Raw genomic sequence first — 21,575 nt, forward strand, 5'->3', positions numbered from 1 at the left:
CTGGTAAAAAGGAGGATCCTGCCCCCATCTGGCCCCCCTGGAAGGGAGGCGCCCAAAGGTGAAGCCGGAGCAAGAAATCCTTTGCAGCGGCTTTGAAAGGGGAGCGCTGGGCAGGATGTGAATGCTGGCTCCCGAGCTGCTCTCTGTGCTCAGAAACAGGTAATAATGCAGGTTTTGGATCAAGGTTTGACTGGCAGAAAAGCGTAGGTAATTATAATCTTTCTGAAGCAGCTCATCATGCTATCATTTGTTCGTGGGGTGCAGATGGGTCCAACTGTGCCATGCAAATGGGAATATATAGGCCTTGCCATCTGCTGCCGATGTGGGAAGGGAACCAAGTCCCCTCAGTAAATCTGTGCCCACCGCTGACAAACGGAAAAACAATAGTTTTGTTCATTCTGCCTCTATAAATCTGTACCACACCATATATTCTGTATTACGTTTCCAGGCAGAAACGGCTTTTGAAAACATTACTGGGCCTGCAAAGCTGAGCTGTCTCTCCCTAAGGGCTCCCCAAGGGGAGGAGAAACCCATTGGTCAAAATCCAGAGGGACCTCTTGCTTTCGGAAAATCAGAAATAAGGTTTAATTTTAAATCTCAACTTAGCTGAAGCCCAGATACCCTCCAAATGCCTTCCCCCTCTCCCTGCCCCAGCCACCCTCTGTCCTGGACCTCTCACTCCTTTGCTGTGCTCAGCATGAAATAGCAGCTGTCGCTACTGGCTGGCAGCAAAAATCCTGTGTGATGGGATTTTCCCACCTTATCCCAGTTAAGAGCTACCTAACTTACCAAATACGCGCATTTTTTGCATTATCCCAGGATTCTCCTTAAAGGCACCAGGAAAGGTAAGAATTAATGGTCTAAACACAGGGTAGAAAAACTTCTGCTGGGGTTCAGGCCGTTCTTATCCACAGGATGGCGAAGACAGGCTTGTTCCTCTCTGTAGGAGTTTACCTTTAAGGAATAGTCCACCACTGATAAAAATAGGGTTTGGCTGCAGCAGTTTATCAGCGCACAGATCACTAAAGGATTCTTCATACAAGACATCCAGAGGGCAAGCGACGCCGGGATTTGCTGTCTGCAACTGGACTTGGGTTGCTGCTGCCAGAACCAGAAAAAAAACCAAACAGATCTTGTATCAAAAATGCCCGTATCAGACCATTTGAATGTTGCTTTATCTCCATGTCTTACATACATTAAAAAACAGGAGTACAAAAGGGGTAACTTCAAAATCAGTTATTCAAAAACTGTGCACTTCCGAGTTTCCGTCTACAGCAGATGAAAAGCTTAAGAGCTAGCGGCTAATGCATTTTGTGTAAAACCAGTTGTTTTAACCACTTTGTCTCTTGCATAAATATGCACAGGTTCATATTTTATGCCGAGGTCCAGAGGTGATCAGTAGAGTGTAGCTGTGTGGAGGAGGAAGGTACGTAGGGTATCTGAGGTCCTGTAAAAGAGGGTCTTAGTGGTCTTATCAACTCACACCACACAGCAGGCAAACGGTTACCAACAAGAAACCTCACCCAGTGCAGCAGAAAGACCCTCCATGACCGATCAATGGGCGGAGGAACTGCGCTACCGGCTCCTTCGTGGCATCTTGCACAGTGCTAGTCGTGAACAAGTATAGGCACGACACAAGGATCGGCGACAATTTATTACTTTATTAACTCACAGCAGTTTTGATTTCTCTTATGCACCTGGCAGACACATGCAAGAGCTGCTCTGTGGAGAGAGAAAATTTACAGTTTAAAAACGTGCTTTGGAAAGCAGCTTTCCCTCATTATGTTAACACGTTCTTAAGAAACTAATAATTCTCCTCACTTTGTTTCTTGAGACATGTTTTACAAACGTCTGGATGAAAAAGAAGATATTGGAATTTCTTATGAAGATTCATGTATCAAGTAAAGTTCAAGACTTTCCTTCATTTACCAACTAGCCTGTTCACTGCAGTGTAAATAGTACGGCCGGCACCTTTGGCATCTCGGAGCAAAAGAGATTTGACACATACTGATACAAGCACGCTGCTTCTAGGAATGTGCTACCAACAATGGCTACCTGTACTCAAGTATCTTGTCAAATGTATTTAAAGCCTTTAAAAAAAAATAATAAACACTTCTCAACCAACAAAGCAGTTGCATTATTTGTTGCGTAGGACACTGTATACAACCGAATATTTTCTAAAAGCACAAGAAAAATCTGTGTCGCAACAGTAAGGGAAGACTTAATGACTAGCACAACGTCATGTGGTGCAAGCTCAACACTCCTGAGGCCAGCATCCCCCGGCTGACCGACCACCATCGCAGCAGGATGAGACCAGACATACGTCCATGTCATCATTACCCACGGGCTTAAAAACAATGCTCATGAACTGCTGCGAACAGGAGCAGCTACACTGGCAAAACGTATTACGCTAAACAAATTCAAAATTATTATAATATATATTATCACCTTGAAAAACAAGTTGTCAAGCTTACTCTGAAAATGGTATGGTGAGTCTAAAATGAAGAAGTTATCTGGCCAACTTAATACAAACAATTATGTTTATTAGTTGTTTACACAGCTCTAATATGCATCCATTAATTCATGTTTCAAAGCTATACATACAGCTAATAACGGGGTGTCTGTTAGGATTCAACAGTACAAGGACCTCAGAAGCAAGTCTTCAACAGTACCAGCATTTATACTATCTCTTCATTTACGTACCAAAAAAATTAGACAATTGTCATGGTTACAGTTCCATGATCTGCATCCCTTTGCATAACCCCAATAGTTTGCCTACATACATATACACATATATATATTTGGGTGGGGGAAGCCTTCCAATTCAGAACAATCAGGGGCAAAAAGCAAGACAGAACAAAAAAGTTAATAACAAGAGTAAACTCTGAAGACGTTAACCATTCTGCAGCTTTGCATCTAATTCAACCTCATATTAAAGAGCTGTATTCAGAGAGAACAAATCAATGTAGACTGTGCAACAAAAGAGTAATAACATGACCTGTAATTTTAAGAAAAACAATTAAAGAGAACACAGCAGTCTTTAACTTTCATATAGTCAAGAAAAAAAGCCAAAAAGTAGCAGCATTTTCTGTTAAAAAGCCTATTTACAGTTTCATGCACCAGATTTAAGTGACTAAGCCAAGGCTTATTTCAGCAGGCCTGCTCTACACAAGATATTCAGTTCTTGGATACAGAAGTAAAATGGTCAGAGTTCAGCAGCGGCAAACGTTTTTTTGGTGTGCAGTTAAAAAGAATAAAGGTATTTAATGCTAAAATGATACCAGAATAAAAACCTTTGGAAATACTTATTTTGTACGTATTTTTTACGGACCAACATGGTGATCTATAGTCTAAGATTAGACAGCACCAAGGGGATGCGAGGCAGGCCACAGGCACATGGCCTGAGGAATGAACAGAGGACCCCTGTACTAAAACAGACAAAAATAAGTATGTGATAATGGTGTCTTTTTTTTTTTTAATCACCTTATATTTAATTGGATTCAAAAGAAAAACAAGAGGAGTTTTCAGGACAGTCGTAGCAAAGTTAAGGAATAACTGAGTTAAGAGGAAAAGAAACAAGCAGGAGGCAGCCCAAGAGCGGGCACGGCTTTGAAGGTAGCTCACCGTTCCTTTACCCGCCGGCAAAAAACGTACGCAGGAGGAGTAGTGTGCAACGTGCACACACCAGCCAGCGACAGGGAGGAGCTGGAGACAAAGCCCACCCAGACATGGAAAGTATGTCACAAAGGAAAAAGACTTCAGCTACACACAGCTAAAGTCAGAGGCAGAAGCATAAAGAGTGTGGAAAAGCATTCTGCCATCTATTACACCATCGTAATAGAGGGGTTGATGCACTTGCTTATTCCTCAAAACTCAGTTAACAACATCATCTGCCTATGTGTTAGTTAACAGAAAAGCTATTCAACAAGATTACCACACTGATACAAATATTGTGCAGTTAGAAATAAAGCAAGAAGTCCAAAATTAACACACACAGAACAGGACCGTTCGGGTTGCAGAGCTGACCAGCAACATACCTTTAGTACAGTAACATGATAAAGTTATTTTTTAACCCAGCTTTGGTTTCACCTCTTTTGCTTTCTAAGAAGTTACCTGTAATCCCCCACCACTCACAAGGCTGCAAATACCAGCGCGTGGCATGTGAATATGCAGGAGTGGTACACCACTGGAATTCAGCATTTTCTACAGGAAAAGAGCATTTCACCATTAATTTTAGTTTCCATTCTATCTGAAACCAGCCAACACATACTTATTGCCAAACTTGTCCCAAATGCCAAACAATCTCCCAGTACAAACCCTGTCATCACAGGTTTGGCAGAACAGCACACTTCACCCCAGTAACACCTAGACAACCCCATATACTAGGTCAGAAATCATATCTTTGCTTGAAAAGTTTCACCACAACACACACACACAAAAGGCTCAACGCAAACAGTAAAATTTTGACAAGTGCTTTCATCTTAAAATAATAAATACTGGTAGGTTTTCAAGAATTAGCAATTCTGACATTATATATAAATGTGTATATATGCTTGTACAGAGCTCCTCCCCCCAACAATTCTAGACCAAGTTAGTGTTTGTTTCGCTTCTTCAAGAAGAATTAAAAGAACTGAATGAGTTCCTTTCAACTAAATGAAAATCAGATTTTAAAAGCCAGGAAAGACAGAAAGAGGTAAAGGGGGAAACATTCAAGGAATGTTCTGATAAAATTTCAGGAAAAGTTACTGAATAGAATCATAATTGAACTTTATTATAATAAATAGCTTTATAAAAAGTTTTACTAAATTACTTGAATAAACATGCATAAGTTTCAGACACAGAAGTGCTCAAGCCGGGAAACGCCAGCCCTTGCAAGTCTTGGTATTAATCTGAAGCCATAATTTTGTATGTTCTGGAATGACATTTTATTGCAGTATCAGTGTTAGCCACATACTTTATGCATTTCTTTCAGAAAGACGACAAACTTTTTAGAAAGAGAAGTACAAAATACAAGTGATCAAAAGAAGTATGACCCTGGTCATATGATTAATGCCTATACATACGGATGTTACTTGCATTTGTAAAAAACCGACAGATAATATACTAGAATGTAACTACATCGTTAGTATACTGCTCTGGTAAGTTTACTTTATACTCAAAGAATTGTAGGTTTAGTGTTGGAGGTTAGTATTATAATACAGTACTTGGTAGAGTCCAAAGACAAAGAGCTCGGTTCCCTCCGACAGCTGCTCCCCCTCCCCGTGGAGCCAGAAGGGCAGACTTGGATCTCGAGCAGCACGTACAGGCTGAGTACAGGACTGTGGCTACAGGATTAAAGGGTTTGGAAAAGAATGTAGTAAGAAAGTTGAGGACATGTTGAAAACATTCATGAAAACATAACAGAGACACAGTTTAAACGGGACCGGTTGCCATTCCTCTATCATATACTACCAATTATTCAATTTATCAGCCATAAAAGTGCTCAGGCCTTCCAATGTGAGGTTTTATGTTTTGGTTTGGAGTGGTTTTTTTATCTTTGAATCTCTCCGCAGGAGAATATGTCTTTTCTTGGCCACCTCTTCTACCCTCCACAGTGTTTGATGCAGGAAGTATTTAGACAAGATTAACACTGAGCTGATGTTTTATAAAGAATGATTTATAGCCTTCTAGGTAAAGCAGCATTTTCTAACTTAATTCAGTATCAGCTAAGTTTTCTAAATTTACAAATAGGAAAAGCTTAAAAAAACCCCCACGCAACTTGTGACCTTACAACAAATCTGGCTTAAAAGGCTAAGGGTGGTACACAAGTATGATCCTGTTATGAATATAGGCTACTATCTGATGTGAAGAACATTTTCAAAAAAAGTTTCTGTACAATATAAAAATTAACCAGTAAAATCCTAGTAAGGCAAGAATATAATTTCTGCTTATGATTCTAAAGCACACTGTAAAAAAGTTAGTGGCAACCACTTAAAATTTCTCATTTTTGTACATTTAATATAGTCACTGCAACAATTATATTCAAGTCACATTTGTATTTATAATACATATCACAACTATATGCAAAGACGTTTTTCTTTCTTAGTGCCATTCTTTGTGACATCAAATCATTCTTGTCCTGTAATGCTCAATGATGCACCATCTAAAGGCTTCACATTACATTCATATGAATTAGCTGAAAACTATTTTTCAGACATAATTGGCCTGACAGTCGCAAAGTTAATGTCTTACTAGCCAATTAAAAAGGAACTACTTACATGAGGATGCTTACAAGGCCAAGTATTCTTGGATTAAGTTATTTAAACAGAGTTCCTTGAAAAGAATTCCAGCTAACCAATCTGATACAAGGACAAATTTAGTATTTCCTTTCACAAAGCAAGCTAGCTATGTGATGTCTGATAAATGGAAAAGTGCCTGGAATGTAGAGGACAGAAAGAACTGTAACAAATAAATTTATCATAAAGCATGTTAAAACCGGTGTGTAGGGAGGGGAAAAAAACCACTCATTTACACACATTTAGATGCTTTTATAGAAATATATCTATTTTAAGAAAAAATGGAAATTGTAGCACAGGAAGAAAAAAAATGATCACTGACTTAGTTTTAGGCACTTGAACTGCACAGACTGTAGAAGGTGCCCATCAGATACGTTTAACATTCACACATGCACACCTACACCTAGGAACATACTGTATAATGCATAGGAAAACAGCTATTAAGCCTCCCTGGAAACAAAAATAATAAAAAAAAGAAAAAATGAAGCTAGGTAGGTCCCTGTTCACATTTTCCAAGCTCTATAGTCCACCTTTCCTCACAATTAAAAACCTGCATAATTTTCAGATCACTGAGGCAGCATATTATAGAGATGATTTACCAAGTTTATTATCTGCTAAACCAAAAGAAACATTTCAAACATTAGATTATTAAAATATGACTTACTGCTATAGGTTTTTTGCTAGTAAAATGGCATTTTGCAGCATAAACTTAAATAACCATTTTTAAAGACCCCTCCCTTTTTCTGTGTAATATCCTAAGAAGGAATTTAATGAAGAACAAAGGCAAAGTAATCTTAAACTTTAGCTGAAAGCCAAGGCAACACAACACACACGGAGTGAAAACACAACAGCAATACAAATCAAGGTCATGACTCATGTTAAGACAATCACTTCCAAACAATAACCCAGTGAAGTTGAAAGCAGCATTGATACAAAGTTAACTTGCTTTTCTATGGACAGTTGTGAGAAAAATGTGAATTGTCCTACAGGGAAAAGAAAAAAGCTGTAAACAAGAAGCACATACAAAAAGGGGTTGTGCGTTCAAGAATTTGTCTGCTCTTCTCCAGCTCTACTAGGTGACTAAATTTAAAACATTTCTAACTCAACACAAAAGGCAAGGTGTATAGGAAAGAACCGTCACAGCCACAACACTACCATGAGGGTATATATTTGTATATTCTTCTAACGTTCATCTCGTTAGTATCTGAGCAAACACACTTGTTCTCACGAAGAACCTTCAGGCAAACAACAGTTCCTACAAAAGCTTCCACTGCAACATCTGGATAACGCTATTCCGCTTTCGCTATGCTTTGCTGCACTTAAAAGCACGATCACACCAACCATGCAAGGTAAGAATCTGGAATCGTCATCTCTGTTTACGACAGGGTGACAAAGAGTTGCCCAGCTATTATAGACAAAAGCCATCATCCTTACAGAGACTGCAAATCCAGCATTTAAAACGAAGGGGTGTCTTCCTTTGATTTCTAAGCCCCAGTCAAGAATGCTACAGGCGCGTGATGCGTCAGTAAGCATTGGCCACCACCGAATTCTAGCTACTGAAGAGCATATCTACCCTCTAAAACACTATGGTATCACAAAATAGATAGAAAACTCATCATCATACGTGACATGACACACACCTTTTTTGTAGTCAGGTTAAGGCTGGATTGTTCACCGTCCAACACACAGACAACGATTTAATTTTCGGATTAAAAACCCTTTAGGGCACAAAAGACATTGTTTTAACAGCCAGTCTTCACATGTGCAGTTATTCCCAACTCCCTACTAGGGTCTGCTGCCACTTGTGAAACAAAGATGAAGTGAACCACACAGTACCTTGGAGGCCACAGAAACTAGAAGTGGCCATGATACTGAGAGGGAAAAAGAGTAAACTTAAGTTTACTTCTGTGTAAACATAAGATGTCTGGTTGCAACCTAAGCCGTACCTGGAAGAAACCACCACACTTTCATTATATGGACGTACTAAGTCCTACAAACTTAAGGGAGGCAGCAAGCAGCAAATTTCAGCAAGAAGCAGATACCAGAATACTGCTCCATGAGTTTTCTCTCATCAACAGGAACAACTCATTTTCTTAAAAACAAACAAAACCCCAACACATACAACCTGTGCAGATTCAGGCAAAAATATGCAGTATTTAACAATACTAAAGCAAAATATTTTAAAGGGATGAAAGGGAAGACATAAGACTCAAAAACCAAACACTTAGGTTTATAAGCAAGTCTGCTTTTTCTTTTTTAAGACTAGAAAACGTACAATTCCATTTCATATGCAAGTGTGCACAGAGCTCGTTTCTTGAAGATACTATCAGATAAACTGAGAGTCTTTGCATTAAATCGTTACTTCTTTGAACATTTATACATTTTGCAATACACCAGTTAAACACCAATATCTATGTGCATGCACTATAAATATATGCATGTACACATTAAAATGTTTAACAAAGACAGCAGATTCCCTAGCCAGTGAGCATCATAAAGAGATACCAAAAATATATTAAAAAGTTAAATTCTTTACCTGCCTTTGTTAAATACAGACTTTTGAAATTGCCTCCCTTCTTTTCCCCAAATTCACAACATGATCCCCAGTGAAGCAGGCAAATGGGAAGGCAGGTGCGCTGACTAGATTATCCCATAACCAAAGATAACCACCTTAAAAAGTTCAAACTAAGCTTTTTCTTTAAAATGTCTTTTCCATCCTTATCAGATGTATGAGCTAAGAAAGGGAAGGACATCTTAAAACAAAATTTTATTTCATTTTGCTACGCTCCCCAAACATACATCTCCGGCATAAAAGCCTATGATTAAGGCTACATACACTTTCACAATACTGATGACATTTCAAACCATCCAACTGTCATCCCACTGAAAAGCCTGTATCCTTTAAAATGGTAATTCTGAACAACTTCTGTATGGGACATCCATCCCATTAGGTACTACAGTAAGAAAAGATAATCACATAGTGTTCTGACACTTCTTTATAACTCACCTGGGGACCATGCAAGGGAGTTATATTTTCAAGAAGTACTGCCCTGGACCTTCTGTGGGAACATCATCAAGGGGTCACTTTCAGCTTTTCAAGTAGTGTAATCTGTTTTGTTCCCCATCCCAGTTCCATCCATTGCATATAGATATATATACATTTTACGCTATCAAAGAGAAGTGTGCCTTCCTCTGAAAAACACTTAATACAGAGTATGACTTGTTTCGCAAGATTCCAGTGGGACTTTTAAACATACTTTTGTGCCTCTTCTTTGGTTAAGGAAAAAAAAAAAAAAAAAAAAAAAAAGATGACATTTTTCCCTTTTTGACAGCTAAAGGTACTTCTACCAGACTTGAATCATAAATGAACAGTACTGCAAAAAAAGAAAAGCAGTACCATAGGACAGCACAACATGCACTTTTTGGAATCACCTAATCCAATGATGACTACAATAAAAAAAGAAAATCCGTTTCATTTTAAACTCTTTGGCGAATTTTTACTGTTTGCCGACACTGTAATTTGAAGCTCAATCCATAGGCCCCAATCCATTACGGCATCCTCCCTAACTGAAAAATCATGTGAAAAACAAGCAATGGTCTTAAGAGAGAGTTCGCTTTATAAAGTTGTGGTGAGCCAACTGTCTGACGGATGTTACAGCCATACAGGTAACAACGGAAAAGAAGTTGCGACACATTGGCAATGTCAAATATTAGTACTACTGTCAACATACTGATTCAGCTTTACACACTGGTCTGAACAGATTGCAATTAACCTAAAATTGAGGTATAAATATACACAAATATGTACAGTACACGTACAGGAAAATATTTTTGCATTTGTAACATTGGTAACCTTAAAAATACTGGAAAGTTGATATCTATGCCATTGATTTGCTTGCTAATTTACTGGAATAATGAAGCCAACATCTTCAACTAGAGAGGACTACAATGGAATAATAAAACTCAAAATTAAAAGCTCCTTCCTCTCACTTCATCTTCACCATGCTCAACACTGGACTGTTCTGAGTGGCTGTATCTTGAAAAGAAGGTTGATCACAGCTTTTAAACGCATCCTCAGAGGAAAACAAAAAGGAAACCAAACTGGAGCTATCAATTGCATCTTCCTTTTTGCTGAACGGTCTTAATTTATATACAGGTATGTGTGTGTGCATCTATGTAGAAAATAAAGTTGAAATCAGTTCAGTATAAATACATCTAACCCATTAATTCTGCCACTGTGAAGGTAATCCTGGGTACAGCTCTTTTTAAGCAATGTCTGTGCAAAGAGGTCATTAAAAATCATCTGATCTTAAGTCTTGACATCATCCATTCGAGTCCTTGGCACAGTCTGTAAACAAAAGAGATAATTTAAGGAATACATGCACTTCACATGATAACTTCAAAGAAAATTCCATGGCACCAATTTAAATTCTTCCCGAGAACTCTGTAATTCTGACTGAAGGCGTCGTTTCCAGAAACAATCGACTCAGAGCATAGCATTTCCTAGATCTTATTATGCAAGCTACTGGTGAGAGACTTCAGATCCCAGCACTTCAAGACATATACTGAAGTTATCTCTAATTATGATTATTCTTAATAAACCAGAACAGGTTTTAGGTTGTTCCCACCCCTGCCCTCATTAGGCCCAAATCATTTTAAGTTTTATCACTGTGAGGTGAGACTGTGGATTTGATGTGAAAGTTGGTTTTCAGATCACACTGATCCTAAGTCAGTATGTTCTGAGCCCAAAAATCTTTAAGTGTAAGATTATTATTGACAGGAGAGAAATGTGTGTTAAAACCAAACGCCACAATAAAAATACCAAAATAATTCAAGATTCCCCTCCTACAGACAAGGATAACTCTTACCCCTCTCCAGTTAGAGCACAGCATGCCTGAATGTGCCACTGGTGATCCTTAATTGAAGTTAGTTTCAGAAACTGTGATATTTCAGCTACTGTCATACACTCTTTAACATCTTGCTTGTTAGCAAAGATCAGCAAACCTGCTTTTTTTAAGTCCTAGGGAGAAAGAAGAAAAAGGATGATTATAAATCAGCCCTCAGAGGCAAAAGATGTGATACCAAAGCAGAGAACCTTAAGCCCTAGCAAAAAACCCTAAACTATAAAAACACTACAGGCCAACTGACATGTAATTTCAGAAAATCCTTTGATCCAGCAGACCAAACGTCCAATTTTTGCCTAGGATGATCTGTAAAACCAGGTACAATATTTTGTTGTGCTCCGTGAGGATCAGAGGCACCCTGTATCTCTTGTGTGCGCAGCTGCAGTAACACCACACACCTCGAACAGTCAAGGCCTCCCGTTTAACCCTGACCTTGCAGGTCATTCCTGCCTGTGTATCCAAACCAACCACTGCATTCTCCTGAGCCTGGCTTTTATCCACACGCCACACTTTTATGTATTACCACACTGTTAAGATTGATTTTAGTCCCAAATTAGTAGACTGTGCAGCAGTTCTTAGGTGGGGCAAGAGTGGGTTACCCCACCAGAACTTTTTAAGCACTGGTAAAACCTTGCCAAGCCTGACCACAGTAAGCGCCAGCAGCGTGCGTGCTGGCACCCAGCCCGGCAGCGTGGCTCACCAGAGCCAGAAGTACGCTCTGCCTGCGCAGCAGCCCTCTGCGAGGGAAATCCCACCTATTAAGAAGCATTCAGACTGCCACTGACAGTGTAAAGCAAGCTGCAGTAATATTTTATTTAGACGATACAGGGAATTTGTACAAAATCATCACTTACACTGCTTTAGAATCAAAGGATGGACATCTACGTGAAAAAGCACATTGCAACAGACTTCTTTATAAGGCCCGTGCAATATTTAAAACATCAGTCCTAACAATTTAGAGAACAGCAACTCTAGGGGCAAGCTTATTGTATCTCAGACTGCTTGGAATAACACTAGTGCAGGCACATATTACTGAAAATCTGTCCCTCCAAAAGTAAAAAGGTCTTCCCAGGAAGCCGAGACAACTCATTCACCTAAATGCCTATCAGACATGCTAATTTTTACAAGCAGTAATATTAATTCCCAAACGATCTACTGGCCAGAAAATAGTTGGAACTGACCCGGGCAACTCATTTTTGCCTTAACAAAAATGCAACTGAATTGGTTAGCAGAAATAAAAGATTTTCAAGGACTGCAAGGAAAACCTATTCTAAATAAACACCTGACTTTCATTTCAGCTTTTATGTATTGTTGTTCTCTTCAAACAGCATAGCATCTGGAGAGTTAGCAGAATATACTGAAAACATCCTGTTGTAAAACAACAGGCACCTTTACTGTTAGATGGGTGCTTTTGGAGCACAGAAATAGTCTCCCAACACGAAGCAAGGGCATTCATGCTGCTTGGAGTTCCAGACTTCCTTCATTTCAAATTCAGTTTGTTAACAACTTCTGCATCTTCCTTTATAGATTACAAAACAGAAGATGCAATTTTGTTTAGCAACTGCAACAGACTGAAGAGCACATTTCTGAAATTCTAATTATGAGAGCAGCAGGCCCAATGGCAACAGTCCCTCCATGCCACATTTAACACTCCACCAAACCAAGAAAGTCAGACCTACTTCATTAGATTTTATTAAACATAATTTTCATTTAAATACCCAAAATTAGAAATTCAAGACACTAGGCAAAGCACTTGTTTTTTCTCAAATGCTTCAGATTACCATGGTCACTCAAAGGAAATACAGAGGCAGTCTTTGCCCTTCCTGCAGTCATCTACTAAACAGTGGCTACAGTTTAAATATAGACATAATATTTTGGGATGCAATGCCATCCATTTTATGCACATCTTTGTATTCTGACACTTATATTTGGAAGCTCAGTGTCATCTCATACAAACTGATCCAGTTTCCATTGAACTTGTCTTATGAGTCTCAGCAGTAGCCAAGCTTATACAAACACATCTTTAGTAAAAATCAGGGCTTTGGTCCTGCTGCACTGCATGGCTAGATTAAAGTCTTTGGGACATTCAGGTCATGCAATAGGTGCTCCTTGGCTTACACGGCAGTCCAGTATTTCTGAATCACACCCAGACAGCTCAGTTTTAGACCTGACACAGGGCTCAGTTTTAAAGAGGGTCTTTACAAGTTAGCGAATTATACTCTCATTCTGTAATTCCATGTACATGTAGAATGACAGCTACTATAGCTATAGGCAGTCCGTTTCTTCAGTTTTATAGCTGGTTGCTCTAAGACATATTATTAAGGTTGTATCTGTTTCACTATGAAAACAGAAAACATCAAGCAACCATGAAGCTATCAAAAATAGTAATTAAGTTGTTGGAGGAAACAATGTTTTTTTAAAATTACCTCACTCAGCTATTAACATGGATTGAAGTATAAAAACCACAAAAGTCATTTACAGGTCCTGACTTCTGTTTCACTGAAGTACTCAGAAGTTGAAAAGCTATTTTTGTGGAAGTCCTCTTCAGTAATTTGGTATTAATTTACAGCTTTATTGCGAGCTTCACAAAAGACAGAGCCTCTAGCAGGAACAAGACAGCTCTGATACAGTACTACCCACAGCTGGGAGAATGTGTCTGTTAATGTTTGCCTTGGGCTTCACTTGGAGAAGCCTATCTCCATTCTGGTCTGTCTCCAGCTAGCAGGCATAAGTGAGAACCTTCACAAACAGCTTGCAAATCTGCTTCCCTTAACATGTATCATCCAGATCTTACCCACAATAAATAATAAAACAAAGAAAACACAGGGTCTACTCACCTCATGTGCTAACATTTTATACAGTTCTTCTTTAGTCACAGAAATTCTCTCTCTGTCTGTGCTGTCCACAACAACTATCACAAACTTTAAAAAGTGAAAAGTTAGTCAGAGAACAAACTCTATCTTTCTGGCCACACGCTTGTCAGCCGAACAGATTACTGTTCCCATCACATTATCTAGACAATCAGCTGGATTATTAGATACCACCCTACTCCAGATACACTTCTCCCAGCCAGAGCGTGATTACCCGTAGCACTGGTACGGTTTACAGCTTATGCCGTGGCTTGTGTACAAAGGTAGCTCTGACACATATTTTGACTTTCCGTTTTCCATTTTCAAGTGAAAAATTTATATTGAAAGCAAGCGTTTCTCTGTAATCCCGTATGTTTTTGTTCTTTGCTTCGCATAACTGAGGTAGCGCACAGATCCCTCAAACAATTTGTTGCAGCCTTAAAAAGGTAAATTGTATCAGCTTTCTCCCTCTACTTGGAATACTAACATGCAAATAGATATTTGCAAGGGATTTACAAAAAAACCCATAAGCTCCATAGTTCAAGGCCATACATGCAGATACACATCATAGCATCTTATAGGGAAACACAGGACAACAAAGTTTATTATAAAAAATAACTTATTTTTAAAACCACATTTGGTAACACATAGGAAACCTTGATTTAAATCATTATTTTAATCAAGTTCAGTATATGTGCTGCAACTTCATTGCTAAAGAGCTCTTAAAATTCTTGGGGGTGCTTAAGTAAATTGGTCACGGGAACTTGCAAGACAGAGTTCCCACAGTCTTGAAGGAAAACTTTTAGGCTTTCAGTCTTACTCCTGAGGGGTTATAGACAGGTTTTGGAGTACCTGCTACAGAGATAGAGCCGTCATGGTCCACAAGGAGGACCTGTGAACATGGGGATCTGCAATACCAAGACAAACTGAGTACCCACCCTAAACGCCACAGATCCCCAGCCACAGAATCCTTACAAATTGTTTTTAATTGCAACTCCATACTACGCATCTTAACGCAAGAAATATAAAAGCGAGCTGTACAACAGCCTGCTAAGGAGGAGACTTCAAAAAATCAAAACAGGAGTACCCTGAAGTAGCTACGGTAACTTTCAAAGGACAGTTAACACAGCCCTCTGGAAGCATGTCCGGTACAGATCTCGGGTACGCTGCACTCCCTTCACCAGCAATGGTCACACTAAGTCTTCCAGCAAGGCGTTCATTCTCACCTCAGTGTTTGTATAGTAGGTGTTCCACGAAGACCGAAGAGACTCCTGCCCTCCGATATCCCACATCAGAAAGCGCGTGTTGTTAACCACTATCTCTTCCACGTTACTCCCTATGGTGGGCGAGGTATGCACCACTTCATTCATGGAGCTGCAGGGGGAAGAGAGCGACTCAGTGAGAAACAGCAAAAACTGGCAAGTTACCTGCATTATTGAGCATTTTAGGACTCCAAATTGACCTACTTCTATCAAAACTAAAGTTGATGGTTATTCCGAGGTAGAAAGCTTAGCAGGACAATTATAGCAAACGCTCCTTATGCAGCAAACAGAGACAAGGTTTGACGGTGGAAGGCGAATAAAAATAAATAAAAATAGCGTTAAAAAAAGGACTCAGTGAACTATGTAATAATTGAATTATAGAGCTGAGAGAGCATTCATGAACAAAACTGTATTATAATTAAATCATAAAGCTGAGAGAATATTTGCTTCAGAAGCTGTTTTAAGCAGTCAGCTTTTCTTTTTCCAGGCTGATTTTGGCACGCACGGGAGAGAGCAGTTGTTTTGCTTCAAGAATGTGGTTAAGCCACAAGATTTCCAAGGTTGCAGAAAAACAGCTCATCATCCAGCTCCACCAAATATACTACACCTCGCTCTCCTTCCAGTATAGGCCACTAAGAGCTACTTTCTTCACAATTCAGTTGCTTTACATCCAAACTTCCTCCTCTTCTCCTTTCAGCACAGTCCAATAACACTACTTTTTGGAGACAAATGCAGACATTAAATATTTCAAATCTCTTGTTTTAGAGATACTGAGTGCAACTTTGTCATTAAGACCACCAGTTGCACATCAATAGTGATAACCAAACGTGTACCTTGGATACTCCTGAAGTTCAAATTATTTAAACTCTGCTGTCGGGGATATGCAAAAAAATTAAAAGTAGCTTCAAGGAAAACGTCAACCATTTGAAAAGAACTTAATTATTTTTTCTTCTGATGATTATTTTCTCATTTTAAATGAACATTTCTTGAACCTTTAGCAGAGCTTTCAGTTAACAGTGACAGCAATTTACGACTTTTAACAGTGCTAGAATATTTCTTGAAGAAGATATGGAAAACCAAGGAGATAAAGGGATGGTCCAGTGTTCTGAAAAGGAATCCCAGTTACCCAGTGTCTTAGCAGCATATAACAAGAAACCTTCTCACCACACACATTTGAAGGCAACTATATAAGGGAAAGAGAAGGATTAGAAGAAAGAACCATAAAATCAGATTAAGGATAACAATGATATAAGAAGATGCCTGTGGCCAATTTCATTTTTAAAAAACAGGTTTTAACAGAGTTCTTTTAATGCTTGGAAGAGACATATCATGAATCCCCTTTCCTTGACTGAAACTGCAGCCTTTCGCATTTAAACTGCTGGCATCTTGCAGTTTGCAATACAATAGGTGGATTTTTCCTTCCTCCCCACTGAAACGAGGTGAGCATGAAGCTCAATGGCATTTCTAGACACCTGATCACAAAATCCTACTGCTACCTGGGGGGAGAGAGGGAGGGAGGAGATGTGCGTACCAGAATGGAAAGAAATGAAGTGTCTGTGGAGCTGCTGTGATCTGTTAGAAGAACCACCGCTCCAACCTCTGCTGTGACCCTTCACAACATCAAAGTAACGGCCAGTGCACTAACCAACACTAGTTGTCCTGCTAGTTATCTCTGCCCATCTCTTATTAAAAGAGTTAAACATATTCAATCATGCTCAGGACACTCATCTGCCACAAGGAAACGGTAAGAGAAAAAATGGGATATGCACAGATGGAGGTAGGGTTTAAGGAGGAGTCAAGCAGGAGGAACAGAGTACAGTGCTCAGAGAGGTCTGTCAAAGCGGCAAACAGGGGAAGGTGAATACAAGAAGAGAAAAGGGGAAGTCCTGTGGAGCTAAAACGGGTATAAAGGAAAAGGAGGCATATAGAGATCCACTGTACAAAAGGGAAAAGAAAACACTGAGACTGCAGAAATAAGAAGATGAGAAGAATCATGAGACATTTGTGGAGGAAGTGGAAAGACACAGGCAGCATTAAAATGCACTGAGGATGGCCCTCAACTGCAGCAGTTACTAGTCGTAAAAAATATTCTTCATTCTATTTATGCTTTTTAAAATCTCTCACTCCCGATTCAAATAATGACAACCACCTTCATCTTTTCACTTTCTCTGCAGAGTGTGCTAGGGCATAAGTGGCTGGAAATGCTGCATGAGTTTCACGTTTCAGAAAGGCAAAAGCAGACCATAATTTAACAAAACCCGAACGTTTTAAGAAAGCATATTTTAAGTGTAGGATTGGACCAGTATGGCCACATCACTTAACAGGAATTATTTCTGATACTGACTCAGGAACACTTCCTAGTACCAGACTACTTCACATGAGAAATCGCACAACTGTTTCTGTTAGAAACAGACCTTGAGTTGCCTGTCCCACCTAGAAACTTCTGAGTCTGTGGACAAATTTGTACCCTTTTATCAAAATGCAGCTGAGGACCAGAGATACGAAGCTCATTCAAGTTTCATGCAAACCAGCAGCAAGGTTAATGCAAGACAAACAAAAGTCAATGCCACTATTAAAGGCAGAAACTGCACGACAGCATGGGCTGCCACCAGCTGCAGAGCTATGCTGTCCTGGGTTCAGCCAGTGCTCAGCCTTCCTCCTTCATCCCACACCACAAATGATATGAAAGTACATCTCAGTACGCAGGACACAAGTCCTGGCAGGGAGAGGTCAAGCTTCACTGCTTTGCTACTCACAGAAGAATTTGTTTACTATTTACATGCTGCGGCACAGATCGGTTTAGCAGCATTGTCCTGTGGCCAACCCTCAATAGAATCATATTTTATGGAGTTGGCAAACAGCCTACATGGTGACACCAAAGGCAGTTGTGATTAAGTGGTAATAGCAATGTAATCCGATAAATAAAAGCTCTGAACAAAATGTTATTCATATACCAGACAAAATACAGACCTTTCCAAATTCTAAACACACGCTTTGACCCACTGACACCTATACTGTTCAGTAATCTTCAGTGTAATGCTCTCAAAGTAAAAACTAACAGGGAAAGCAGCAACAGCAAGTCAGAGTAATGTATACAACGCCCACCTTGAAATACAGGAAACATCTGCAGTTCATACTTACAATTGATAAAGAATGGTGGTTTTTCCTGCATTATCCAGGCCGACAATGATTACTTTGTGCTCTGAAATAAAAATATCATTAGTAAGTCACATAGTTAACTTTGCTATCACGATAACAACTGTGTTGCGAAACAAGGTTAGTGTTGCATTTTAGTCCAATTTCCTAAACAAACACTGCCAAACTTCAGGTGCCACATTTCATGGACCATACCTAAAAGTTCGTTTGTCTGTGGAGGTGTACAAACCCGTGTACTGTTCTGAGCAGGTAAGTGACTGTCAATTTTTCCCCATCTGCATATCTACAGGAACAATTTCTGAGAGACTACATGTGGATTTCTTCCTTCTCTAAACTGCTAGAGCAATTTCACACTGGAATCCTTTCCCAAGCTTCTACACATTTTTGCGGATAGTAACAGACTGTACTCTCTATTCCCCCCAACTACAGCAGCTCTCCAGAACACATGCTTACATGTTTAATGTTCATTTCCAAGGCCATACTTTTATTATGGCCTGCAACATCTTAACCTCTTTGCAAAGAGTTGTTAAAAACCACAGCAACTTGCACTGTAAGCAGGGTGATCCACCTGTCTCCCTCAGTGTCCTCTTTTCCCTTCAGCAGGTTTGGAACCTGGAGAACAGATTTGCCTACGAATATTTTACAGTACGCATTCACCCAATTTAGTTTTAGATGAACCAATGAGGACTACACAAAACTGCTCTGACACATACACGAACACATTCTGGAGCTCAATGCCAGAATCAATTATTGTTTCTATTTAGCACCTTCTTTCCTATACATCACAAAATTGAATTTGAATTCTACAGCTGGTGTTGTCAAGCACATTCAAATTTATGATTTCCAGGACGAGTGAGCACTGCCTGCTCCCAGCTATATTACACAACTTTTACTTGCACAAATAACCTTGGCTTCAACGGGACTATTCATGCAAGTAAAAGCTTTGTGAGAAGGGGCTTTCTTCCCCCCCCCCCCCCCCCCCCAGTGGTCCACAAGGGCAACAAAAAGCCATTATAAATCTGCCCAAGCTTCAGACGACCAGAGATCAATTCCTTCTGTTAGCAAAGTACACTCGCATTGATTTATCACAGAGGAGAGAGGGAGGGGATAGGGGTCAGGTAAGTGGGGTTTTCTTGGTTTTATCAATATTGTGTGGTTTTGCAGAGTTGTCTTATATACCATCAAATATAAATTCCAGTTTTAATAACTTTGCATAACTGCACAATATTGTAAAAATATCTGCTTACCTGACCCCACATAACTAGGAACTTTTGTTTCTGGTGTGATGTTGCCAGCATAGTGGATGTTAGGAAATCAGCTGGAACAGAAGATCTGAGGTGGGGCTGGATGCTACAAGACAAAAATATTTTGTTGCATTTGCACTAAGTGTTAACGGGCATATAATTGGGACATTCAACAAGCACGTGTAAGCGTACTGAAGTTCACTCAAAATCAAATTTAGAAGACCTTATAAACATGGGTAAGAGCGTCAGCATGTGATTTATAGTTAAAGTTACAACTCTGATTAAAACCTTACTGTAAGGAGACAGGCGTTACGAATAACATTTACTCCACAAATGAGCAATTTTGCCAGACAGGGAGGCTTATCGCTCAAACCCGTTAATAAAGCCTACTCTGCAGACAGCAAGATGAAACTACACACTACCACGCAACACTGCTGTATTCTTTCGGTACCCGTTAATAATTTAACATCCACCTTCCAGGAAACGAGCTTCCCCGTGACTTAGATGAGGCAAAAAAAAAAAAAAAAAAAAAAAAAGGTTAAACCCCCCCCTCCCCAACTTTTCGGGCCGCAGATTGTCCTCCCGGGCCACCCCCTCATCCCCCCCCCCCCACTCCGGCCAGGGCTGAGGGGAGCGCCGTCACCTCGCCCTTTAGCCCCGGTGGCCAAAGCTGTGGCGGTTTACGAAGGCTGGCACCCATTCCCTACCCAACCCGGCCGTACCGAGCCCTCCCGCCTCCCCCCCCCCAAAAGCGGTTTCACAAGCGGCGAGCACCCGTCCCCTCACCCCGCCGCCGGCGATCGCCCTCAGGCCCGGCCCGGCACCTGCGCGGCCACAGGGCCTCCCCCGCCGCCTTGCTCCTCACCCTGATGGTTGAACAGCCTCCATATCCTGGTGAAGAGGATCCCCATCCTCAGCCGGGGCAGCTCCGGGCCTCGCCGGCTCCTCAGCGCCTACTGCGGGGTTACCCCGCTGCCCTGGGCGACTCAGGGCCCGGCCCAGCTCCCGGTTTGTCGGTGAAAAGGCGGGCTAGGGCCTCGCCGGGCCTGCTCACCCTCGGACATCGCCAAAAACGACGAAGACGATAACCCGGCTGGGCCTCTCACCTCACCGCCTTAACCCGACCCGGCCAGACCGCCGAGCGGGGACAACAACCGGCCGCCACCGGCGAGCCCGCGGCCACCGTAAGGAAGGCGGAGGGAGCGGGGGGGGAAGCGGAGGCGGGCGCGTCGCTGTGAGGTAAAAGGGGCGGGGCGGGCGCGGCGGCCGCCATTACGCGACTCCGCCTCAGCGGGCGGCTTCGGCGGGCGAGGCCGCTCGCAAGGTTTTTCCCGCCCAAGAGCCGGGTTTCTGAAAGTCATTACCCAGCAGCTGAGGAAAACTCTACCTTCACCTCATTGTTATTTTTTTTTTTTCCAGCGTCCAGACCCCCCTGAAAATAAAATTTCTCTGTCCCAACCTGCCACAGCGTTTAAAACCTCAGGGTTTAAAAAAAAAAAACAAAAAACCAACCACCAGGTACTAAATAAGTTACACACACCTGTGTGCGATAGGCTAGAGACAAGACGTGGCATGGCTGCTCTCATTTTTTCTTGTCCCTGACCAAAACACTGCTTTATTTAACACAAAAACACTGCAGTGTTTGCCTTTTGTTACCTGCGAAGCTGCCTGGCAGGGCTGATGCCCAGCACCACCTACGTTTTGGCCTCAAGGCCTTTACTAACTGCCATACAAACGCTTAATTTTAGGTGGGTCAGTCACATTTTGTCTTTCAGTGACACTGGTGGTGGGTGTGAATATAAGCAATGAGTATTTTCAGCACTAGGATTTGTAACTTACTCTAGGGAGTCACAGGAAGGTTGCCCAGCTGTTGGACATACCTTCA

General features: G+C 40.8%; 1 protein-coding gene across 1 annotated transcript; it reads right to left on the reverse strand.

Moving 5' to 3' along the window:
- Positions 1-2,522: 2,522 nt before the first annotated feature.
- Positions 2,523-20,894, reverse strand: ARL5A (ADP ribosylation factor like GTPase 5A). The gene is given in 8 exon segments (XM_052791386.1): positions 2,523-10,623; positions 11,144-11,295; positions 14,017-14,100; positions 15,255-15,402; positions 18,432-18,492; positions 19,694-19,745; positions 19,748-19,796; positions 20,556-20,894. Coding segments are annotated over 8 exon segments (618 nt in total). The 5' UTR covers positions 20,579-20,894; the 3' UTR covers positions 2,523-10,574.
- Positions 20,895-21,575: the final 681 nt, after the last annotated feature.

This window comes from Harpia harpyja, chromosome 7, assembly GCF_026419915.1.
Source record: "Harpia harpyja isolate bHarHar1 chromosome 7, bHarHar1 primary haplotype, whole genome shotgun sequence".
Taxonomy (NCBI): domain Eukaryota; kingdom Metazoa; phylum Chordata; class Aves; order Accipitriformes; family Accipitridae; genus Harpia; species Harpia harpyja.